Source organism: Gymnoscopelus braueri, assembly GCF_963280865.1.
Source record: "Gymnoscopelus braueri genome assembly, chromosome: 9".
NCBI lineage: Eukaryota > Metazoa > Chordata > Actinopteri > Myctophiformes > Myctophidae > Gymnoscopelus > Gymnoscopelus braueri.
In genome coordinates this window covers 38,053,689-38,064,848 of record NC_137610.1, presented here as the reverse complement: position 1 = coordinate 38,064,848, position 11,160 = coordinate 38,053,689, and the positions used below count along the sequence as shown (strand labels likewise).

The following is an 11,160-nucleotide window of genomic DNA, read 5'->3' as shown; positions in this document are numbered from 1 at the left end:
CAATTTTCTATGCTTTTACTTTTACTCCACTACATCTCTGGGGAAAATATTGTACTTTTTACTCTACTACAATTATTTGAAAACTTTAGTTTGTAGTTACTTTTTAGATTTAGATTTTGATTACTAAACATACATTAACCACTTGGTATATTTCGGCTATTTGAAAATAGACGATCTTCAAGCTCACAAGGCATTGTGAGCTTGTAGATTTGCCATTTTCAACAGATTTTTATACCATTCTGCACAATGAGTACTTTTGGAACTTTATAAGTACATTTTGATACCAATAGTCTACCTTTGTAATTTTACTCCAGTGAATTTCTAATTCCGGACTTTTACTTAAAAAAACTCAAAGTATTTCTACATTGGAGTATTGATACTTTTACTTAAGTAAAAAATGTGAGTACTTTTTCCACCACTGGTTAAAAGGTACAGTTAGGTTATTATGTGCATAATCGCGTGCATGCTAATAGAGACATTTAGAACGCTCCTCTCTTCATATCCCATTGCGATAATAACCAATTACATAGAAATACGCCGATATTATTACACATGTGTTACCGATCTATTACATTTAATGTAATGTGTTAACAACAATTTAAGAAATACTAAAATGTAACAATAAATTGTAGTCATGATTATGATTATACTGTTTTGGGGCGAGCGTTTTGGTATTCATGTGCGTGTGTGCATGCGTGGCTGTGTGCTGCATATGGTGTGCTGAGTGTGCTTGTGTGCGTGCATGCGTGCGTGCGTGTGTGTGTGCGCGCGCGCATGCGTGTGTTGCTGTTGCTGCCTGTTTTCACACCCACTCGGGCCTTTTATTGTGGAATACACATAGATATTTCAATGGCAATATTTCTGACAACAGACAGTCGTTAATTTATTCATTGCCCACACGCACGCACGCACGCACGCACGCACGCACGCGCGCACGCGCGCACACGCACGCACGCACGCACGCACGCACACACACACACACACACACACACACACACACACACACACACACACACACACACACACACACACACACACACACACACACACACACACACACACACACACACACACACACACACACACAGCTCTCTGTAGGAAGTGACTGCGGTTGTGCAACAGGACCGTAAAAAAAACCTTTGTTCACGACGAAACTGGTGGTCCATTAATAAACCACTAGGTGGCGACATAACGCAATAAAACAGACAATAGAGGGGAAAGGGAGGATTTCATTCAAATCTCCCTCCATTGACCACTGCGAAGGAGGAGGAGGTGAATCCTGCGTCTGGGGACTTCTCTCTGCTCAGGGGGTTCAGCAACCTGATTGACAAGCATCACCAACGCCCATAGACTCTGTTCTCTATAGGAAATGATCGGTGTGTGAAGATAAGTGCTAAAAAAAAGGTGCAAGAAGCAGCTCCAGTCAGCAGCTACCGGGTCTAGGTCTGACAGCACAGTGAGTGACAGTCTATTGTACATAGAGAGCACTTCTCGTTCTGGACTGAAGGGATTGTTCACTTCTCCTCTCCGCCCGATCAGCCGCTTTTCTTTCGACTATCTGTCCCTGCCGCCGTGTGTGTCCTGCTGACTGTCCGGGTCCACTTTAATTCCATCCAAAATGACCACGATCGATAAAGAGGCTTGCAGAGATGCTTATAACCAAGTCAGAGACGATAACACCGATGTCAGTTGGTGAGTGTTGGGGTTATTTTAGTTGGCAAGTCTACGTTTTTTTTTTTTTTTGGTACAGTCTTGAGTGCGTATCTAGATTTATAACAATGGGTGGTCAAAATGGTCTGGTTTTAAATAATAAATAAATCAAAGCCGTCTCATTCATTCGCCCATCCTTTGACATTATTAGTATTCTGAACGCTAGATGCTGTTGTACCTCCGTAGTCACAGATAATAGCACTATTTTGGCCCATCGGGCAGAAGTAATTTCCTTTGTCCTATATCCAAGAGGGGGACAGTGGTGACACGTATTTGTCACATAACCAGACACCTTGCATAGACTACACCCGGTTTTGTATTCCTCTGTTATCTATAGGCTAGTGGATAATATTAGAATATTAGAGGCATTATGCTATCTGAGGAGGAGGAGGAGGAGGGTGCGTCTGTGTAGATCATAGATCCGATAAAAAATGGAATATCACATTAATGTACACATTTTTGTCTTAGGGCTTCGTTTAAATATGAGGGTTCTGTGATCGTGCCTGCAGGGCAAGGGACCGACTATGCGGAATTCAAGTCTCAGTGTACAGGTAAGGCCCAAAGTTTAATCCCACATCTTTATGTTACAGACAGCAGGTCTTGTGTCAAAGGGGTGCACACAACACAATTTTGTGTAAACGTGTTTCTTGTTGGTAAGCTGTGTGGTCTACTGCTCCCTTAGCCTTACTGCACTTGTTACATCATAGCCCATAGTACTATACCACACAGCTTGAGGGAGGGTTTGACTTGTAAGGACACTAATCTTTTAAGACTCTTTATGCTCTGAACCCACTGCCACGACAGTACAACTCATATACATTTAAAGTGACAAAAATGGTTCGTACTGCAGAATATTCTCTGCAAAATACCCGAAAGGACTCTATAACCCGGCACACTATGGTTTTATATCAGGTGTTGAACCTTAATTTGGATGGAAAAGGGTACGGGTCCTATCAAGCCAGGAATTTCTCTCTCTCTCCTCTCCCCCGCTCTCCCCCTCTCGCGTTTACTCAAATGTTGGGCGTGGTGCTTAAATTCATGCTGTCACTGATGCTCAGTGTTGCTGGGGCCCATGCAGAGGCCTCAGGGCTGCTCTGTTTCGGGGGTAGCATTCCTACAGTATGTTGAAATAGATTATTTATTACGATGCTGTAGCCCAGTTGGTACCTGTGCCATAGACTGCAAAACATACACATGGCATGCAGTGGAGCTATCTGTTTGTCTGCTTCGAGGCCTTTATGAAAGGGGGAAGTCTCATCTCAGTTCAGTCCTTCAAACCCTCCTCACATTTTACTGAGAACCAGCATTCCTATTCAATTGCTATTCATTTGCTGGCTCTGGCTCTCTTTCAACTGCAATGTATACAGGCAATATGTATGTAAATATGTAGATTCATTCTCGTTGTTTATTGTGCCTTAGACATTGGAATCACCACCCTCTAATTTGCTCTCTCTTTCCCCTCTCTCTCTCTCTCTCTCTCTCTCTCTCTCTCTCTCTCTCTCTCTCTCTCTCTCTCTCTCTCTCTCTCTCTCTCTCTCTCTCTCTCTCTCTCTCTCTCTCTCTCTGGCTCTCTACCGAAACAGTCTTGTCTTTTTGCTGTATCATCATTTGTTGGAGTCTCAGTGCAGTTTTTGGGGTGCTTAGAGTTGTCTGCTGTGTCAGCACTGCTTAAAGGGAAGTAATCAGAAACACAGAGAGACCAGGAAGACTGTGGCAAAGGAAGTGCCATGGCTGGCTCCAGTCAAGAGGTTTCGTTTTAGCAGTAGTTCCTTCTCTGTGGCTTTCTTTTACAATAATCACCAGAGTAACCTGCTACCTTCAAGGCTTCAATAGCAGTGAAAGCGATAGATGTACAATGGGACTTGTTCAGTAATATACACATTTATATTTATTTCAATGTCATTCTGATAGCATTAGTATATAGTCAAAGAAGAGGTCAATCTTGTGTGTTGATGTAGTTGTGTGTGTGTGTGTGTGTGTGTGTGTGTGTGTGTGTGTGTGTGTGTGTGTGTGTGTGTGTGTGTGTGTGTGTGTGTGTGTGTGTGTGTGTGTGTGTGTGTGCGTCAGTAGGTAGGTAAGGTGCAAGGTGGTGAAGTTAGCAATGGCCCTTTTCACTGATAAGATGGTTTAACAATGACTAGGCTTGTTAATGCACAACAGGACTGATTTCAGAGTGAGTGTTCCTGAAGTCATGCCAGGAAATTCTTTATCAGCCGGTCACACAGAAATAAAGATAATATGCATATACTGTATTAGAAGGTTGTAAGTAGCCACAATACTCCTGTCTAACACTCACTGGGTCAATGGGTCAAAAAGCTAAACTGCTGCACACTATCTTCAAATGAAAATACTAAGTTTAATGGGATATATTTATTTCCTACGCAACTGTCGTTATATGGTGTGCAAGAGTTTTGCTAGTTTAACATTGGGTCAGTGACATTAAATCAGTATTGTGTCAGTGTCATTGATCTATAAATGCAGCATACCAAAGTGGCACAGACATTGTTCAGTGGCACACATATTGTTCTGCTATAGGGTCAAATTCTGACCTGGATTCATCATTATACAATATTTTTGATGGTCTAGTGCTAGACTTTCATTAGGTCAAAGACATTAACTGTTTTTAAGACTGCTTATACATATTTTGGCACAAGAGATGCACACCAGCATAGCATGTGTGTTCATTAATATACAGTACATTATGCATGCAAATCTGCAAATGTGTCTTGGGAATATGTGTTGAGTGAAAACTAACTTACAGAAACGAGTGAATTAAGTATTAGTGAATTCACCCCCTACTGTTGATGACAAATTTTCACCCCCAAACAGAAAACGGCTTCATCCCAGTTTGAGATTTGGGGCCTTTAGCAGAGCAATGGTGTTGCAACAGCCCAATGTTGTCTTTGCACTGATGCTCTTCAGGGCAGGCACCATTAAAACTCGCCCACACATACACAATCAATCATTGAAACATGTTATTACAAGCAGGTTTATCCATGCCACACACTACACTACACACACACAAACACAAACAGGCACGTGTCGTGAGACAAACATACAGAAAGAGAGATGTAACAAACACACACACACACACACACGCACACGCACACAACACACACACACACACACACACACACACACACACACACACACACACACACACACACACATACTCACACACACACACACACACACACACACACACAGCAAAGGTGATTCACTATTGCCAGGAAGTGTATGATCAAAGTCTGACACAGGCATGAATTATTTTCTCTTATAGCTGCCACGCTACATATTAGGGCTGGGCAAGTGTGTATATCGATATTATATTGATATCGTGATATGAGACTTGATATTATCTGGGATTTTGGATATCATAATATTTTAGTATGGAGGGTCGTACTTTCCTGTTTTTAATCAATCAAATCAAGGCATGGCCGAGACTATGTTTTCGCCCCTGTCCGTCCATCTGTGTATCCGACCGTCCGTCTGTCTGTGTACAGCTAATCTCCGGCACTGTTGGACCGATCGGCACGCACGCGCCCTAGAGGCCAGAGCAGAACTTCTGCCCCACATCTTTCACATCGGCATGTTATAGCGCCACCAGGACGCAGATTATTTTTACTCCTACAGATTTTGTCCAAACATCACGCAAATTGGTACACATTATTGCTATAGTCATGAGATCAAGACGGATCTGTCGGATTTATCATATTTTATCCTGATTGGCTAAGATTGGCTTCCAAAGTTTGCAGGAGTGGCCCGTTTTAACAAAATGCCTCAAATCATGAACACAGCGTCCAATTGCCGTGAAACTTTGCATACACGTTCCCCCTAGGCCAAGGAAGAAATGCCACCCTACATTTGGCGCTATAACAGGCCGATTCATGTTTTGGCCTATAACTCTTGATTGTCACAATATCTAAATTGAGGTACAGTATTTGGTAAAAAAATATAATGATATTAGATTTGATCCACACATCATCCAGCCCTACTACGTACTGTCTGTCCTCCAGAAACAAGACAATGATGCTCTCTGTCTGTCTCTCAAGTTGTTCTGTATCAACAGGGGTACTGGGACACAGATATATACTTACATTGGTGTGTGTGTGTGTGTGTGTGTGTGTGTGTGTGTGTGTGTGTGTGTGTGTGTGTGTGTGTGTGGTGTGGTGTGGTGTGGTGTGGTGTGGTGTGGTGTGGTGTGGTGTGGGGTGTGTGTGTGTGTGTGTGTGTGTGTGTGTGTGTGTGTGTGTGTGCGCGCCCGCGTGTTTAATATCACTATTGATTCACACCTGCAAATATTATCAGTGGTTAAAGTTTATTATGACATGAATCCATAAAGATAAGTGAAAACAATATGTTCGTTGTTCAAACAGGAAGAAATTGATCATCAGTCACAATTTTCTTGAATAAAGTGGTAAATGACAAACTAGCCTATGCCATACCAACATACATCTGAATGTGCAAATTCATGATCCCTAAATATCAATTTTGGAGTACAAAAACCCCCCAAATAACACCCTTAGTCAAGACATTTGCTTGAGGCTACACAAGCTCTATTCAACACCACCACACCTGCATGTAGCTGCTTTGTGCATTTTGTGTTTATTTTTACATCTCTGAGGTCAAATGCTTTCACTACAGACAGACTGCAGCTGTACGTCCTGCAGCGTGTGTGTGGTGTAAAGCCTAATTACTTAGTCACATACAGTGCCACTCGCTGAAAGTACGAGATTTTCAACAGGAGCAATACCATCATGTGACAAAGTAAAGTTAAACACAGAAGGAACAGTTGCCACTTTGCTTCCTATCATTTATCCTAAGGCACTCAGTAGTAATGGGACCATGACTCAGGCCAGTATTTGCTCAGTCCTACTCCTACGGTACCTTAACCTTACCTTACACCATACCAATGGCGGCCCATTTCACACTCTGCTAATGAATAATACTAACTTGCCATACATTGCTGTGACATACATTAATTCATCCTGTGATCACAGTTTAAAGTTTATTTTCACTTTTCTATTCCAAGAATGGATGAAATGCAAATGATAGTTAGGCTGGGTTGTGAACATTCATATTTGATACGATACCTTGATAACCCTGGAGGGGCTGTGGTGATAGAATTATTCGGCAACATTTACCATCATTTTGCTGTACATTATAGAGCCAAATGTTTGGGTCCGATGCCGACCCCAATTTTGGAGAGTCTTAGACCACAGATTACGAATGTTTTTATTTAATTAATTGAGTTTCTATTTCAGAACATTTAACTTATAAGCAAACAAGTACATAAAATACACATAAACTGAACTTTATTTTAAGCTTAAAGGTATCATGACATTCATGTTTACACCACATTCAGAGTCTTTGTCCTGGTCCTTCAAACGTGTACAAAAAGTTTTAACTGAAAATTCCACTCCAGTGATCCACTGTAGGTGTTTTTGTCTCACATTTCTAAAGCCTTTTCAACTGCAATGAAAAAAGAAATCTTTGCCTGCGGGTGTCGCTGGTGAGGGATTTTGCCTGTCAATCATCGCCTCTGCTCCGCCCCCCCCAAAGGAAAGGATAGGGGAGGGGAGGGGCAAGGAGGAGAGTGGGCGGGATTAATCGACTGTGACCTCACTGTCGAAGGGCCAAGCTCAGATTACTTTTCAGCCTAATTATTCAGAAAACCCCAGACCACAGAAAATCCACTGAATGTTCAAAGTTCAGATTTTTTGGGTGTAATTGAGGTCATAAACCCCCCCAAAAAACATAACAAATTAAAAAAGTGAAAATGAATGTCATCGAACCTTTAAGCCCTATTCAAAAATAGCCGATCTACAAGCTCACAACATGAAATAGGGAGGCCAGGTTGAAAGTGGTTAAATATCAGGACATATCGGCAGCATAATTGCCACTTGCCAGACAGTACTGATGTCGTCAAATAATGGCCGGTATATCGGCCAGGCTCTAGTAGTACATCATCACATGATCTGCTCTGCTTGGCTCAGAGAAATTGCTAGATGTATCCCAGTCTGACCTCTGTTCTCTCTCTCTCTCTCTCTCTCTCTCTCTCTCTCTCTCTCTCTCTCTCTCTGTCTCTCTCTCTCTCTGTCTCTCTCTGTCTCTCTCTGTCTGTCCCTCTCTCTCTCTCTCTCTCTCTCTCTCTCTCTCTCTCTCTCTCTCTCTCTCTCTCTCTGTCTCTCTCTCTCTCTGTCTCTCTCTGTCTCTCTCTGTCTGTCCCTCTCTCTCTCTCTCTCTCTCTCTCTCTCTCTCTCTCTCTCTCACGCACACACACACACACACACACACACACACACACACACACACACACACACACACACACACACACACACACACACACACACACACACACACACACACACACACACACACACACACACACACACACGGGCATTTCACACTCCTGCTGTCTATTTCTCTGACTGTTCTCCTCTTCACTCTGTCTTTTTAGATTAATAACGTGTTATAAGGATTATTTTGTTGTTGATACGGCTCAATCTCCTCTCCCTATCGTGTACCACGGCAAAGCTCCCACTCACCGCATCTCTGCTCCTTTCTTACTTCAGATGACGCTCGTCTCTTCGCTTTCGTGCGGATCACAACAGGGGACGCAATGAGCAAACGTGCCAAGTTCACCCTCATCACCTGGATAGGAGAGAACATCAGTGGACTTCAACGTGCCAAAGTCAGCACTGACAAGTCACTGGTCAAAGACATTGTGCAGGTCAGTATGTCTTGGGTCTCACGTATTGTGTTGAAAGCAGGGATGAAAGCAACGGAGCATCATACACCGCTACTTTCATCCAGTAGGGGAATGTGTCCTTGTCGCTGCACTAGCAAGTGATGGTGTGAACAACCGCTCTCCTGGTGAAACTCCTCGCTGTCAGGTGAAAGGCAGCAGTGGTTCTCAACCTTTTCAGGGCGTGACCCCCAAATTAATTATATTTGAACTGGGGAGCCCCCACCCTGACAAGCACTTGGAAAATAGACGATCTAATAGACGCAAGCCGTTGTCAGCTTTTTTCCACAATGTTAGCCTCTCTCTTAGGTAATATTATATATTTAGCGTTATTAAAAAGGTCTTAAAAGTCCTTAAATTGTCACTTTAGAAATGTGCAGATACCCTGTATACAACATTTGTTTTTTTAACTGTTGAGTGAGAAAACAATGTTGCACATTAAGCAAATCATCTGGGGACAAAATTATTTGGGGACCCACAGGTTGAGAATCACTGCTCTATACACCAGCGGTTCCCAAACAGTGTGTACAGGTGTGCCTTGGGATTTTGTGACAACCACAAATTATTATTGCAATATATACCGTACATCTATACAAAAAATATTAATTATTTTAGAATTGACTGTATCAGTACTTTGGACGTTTCCAATACATAGGCAAATTCTATACCCTAAAAATATATTTGAACCACATTTAAAGGAGAATTCCGGACATTTTAAGTGTTATCTTTGATGTGTCGTTACTCACCTACCGACGTAAACAGTGGCATTGTTTATTCCCAGAGATTTCCCTGTCGTCATATTTTCAACACCCTCCGTTGTCATAATGGGAGCGCGTGTCATAGGTAAATTCGTCTATTATAACCGATGCAAAGTTATTTTTTTCTCTACTACTACTCATTGTGGTGTCTCATGATAGTAAAACATGCAGTGAAAGTTCCTGAGAGGCTACCGCTAATGACGAACGAGCTAACGCTAGTTGCTTGTTTCTCAACATGGCAACACCAAGTTGCCAGGTTCTGGGAGAGAAACAAGCAACTAGCGTTAGCTCGTTCGTCATTAGCGGTAGCCTCTCAGGAACTTTCACTGCATGTTTTACTATCATGAGACACCACAATGAGTAGTAGTAGAGAAAAAAATAACTTTGCATCGGTTATAATAGACGAATTTCCCTATGACACGCGCTCCCATTATGACAACGGAGGGTGTTGAAAATATGACGACAGGGGAATCTCTTGAAATAAACAATGCCACTGTTTACGTCGGTAGGTGAGTAACGACACATCAAAGATAACACTTAAAATGTCCGGAATTCTCCTTTAACCTGGCATCCCTATTTTGGGCATGTCGTTATAGGCAAAAATTTAGCATTTTCTCACCACAAAAATAGCAGATCTACAAGCTCACAATGTGTTGTGGTGCAACGTGTTGTGAGCTAGTATATTTGCTATTTTCACTATGAATATTGGTGCACCTTGAGAATTTGACTTGCCCATTGGTGTGCAATGGAAAACCACTGGTCTACCACTGGTCTTCAACCTCCTCAGGCCAACAGTGGGGTTTGGCAGTAACAGAGACTGCAATATACATGGGGATTGCTGATGACTAAATTGGGAGAAATTGAGAAAGTAGATAAAAGATAAAAAGTAAAAAATATATACTTTGTCCAATGACCCTTTTGACCGGTGTCAAAAACATCTGTACTATTTCCTAACAGCGCTGCACACATTGGATGTTGACGTACTGTATGTGTTATGTTCTCCAGAACTTTGCCAAGGAGTTCATGATCAGCGATGCCAAGGAACTGGACGAGAGTTACATCCGGGAGGAGCTGAAGAAGGCAGGCGGAGCCAACTATGACGCCCAGGCGGAGTAGAACAAACACAGAGTCCACTGGAAGGGGGGTGGGGGGTGCGGTTGGCTAAAGGTTTGATTGGTTTGGGGGGAGGCGTTTTTAGGTGGGGCCTGTGGTGGGGGTGTTACCTGTTGGGGAGAGGGACAGGTAGGGTGGCTGAAGGGGTCTGGTGCTGCAACACTTCAATATGTGACGCGCGCACACACACACACACACACACACACACACACACACACACACACACACACACACACACACACACACACACACACACACACACACACACACACACACACACACACACACGTTCATAATACACATCAATGCAAACAAACAGCCCCACTCTTCTCTGCTCTGCCCTCTCCCCGGTCAGAGTATAGTTGGCCATCTACTGTGCTGTAAGTTATCATCTCACATTCATCATCTCAGCATGGGCTGCAGCAGAGTTAAAGGAACACTCAGCAATATGAAATCTACATTACAGGGCCAATCTTTACCAGGAACAATTTTCTAAAGTAAAAATGTAAACAACTGAAGAATTCACTCCAAAATGAGGATATCATCAGCTATATGGAGTAAAAGTGTTTCTGACATTTCTGAATATCTCACAAATGCAAAATGTAAATTTGTATCATTTTATAAAAGATTAGGACAGCTTAATAAACAACGTGTTTCATAATGACTTTTGCTTTCATATTGCCAAATGTGTCACAGTTTAAAATATACAAAAGAATGGTGGATATCTCATTTTGAATTGGAACTCTTCATATGTAGGCATTCCTTTGAAGTCAGACTCAGAGTATGCTCTGTTCCTATGGGTGACAGATCTCCATTTTTGAAGAATATGTT

The 11,160-nt window shown here is 42.4% G+C and overlaps 1 protein-coding gene across 1 annotated transcript; it reads left to right on the top strand.

Moving 5' to 3' along the window:
• The first annotated feature begins 1,283 nt into the window (after positions 1 to 1,283).
• Positions 1,284 to 10,617, top strand: cotl1 (coactosin-like F-actin binding protein 1). Its single transcript, XM_080438711.1, has 4 exons — positions 1,284 to 1,692; positions 2,179 to 2,261; positions 8,286 to 8,443; positions 10,222 to 10,617. Exons 1-4 carry the CDS (start codon positions 1,619 to 1,621, stop codon positions 10,330 to 10,332), a joined length of 426 nt encoding a protein of 141 aa, XP_080294837.1. The 5' UTR covers positions 1,284 to 1,618; the 3' UTR covers positions 10,333 to 10,617.
• Positions 10,618 to 11,160: the final 543 nt, after the last annotated feature.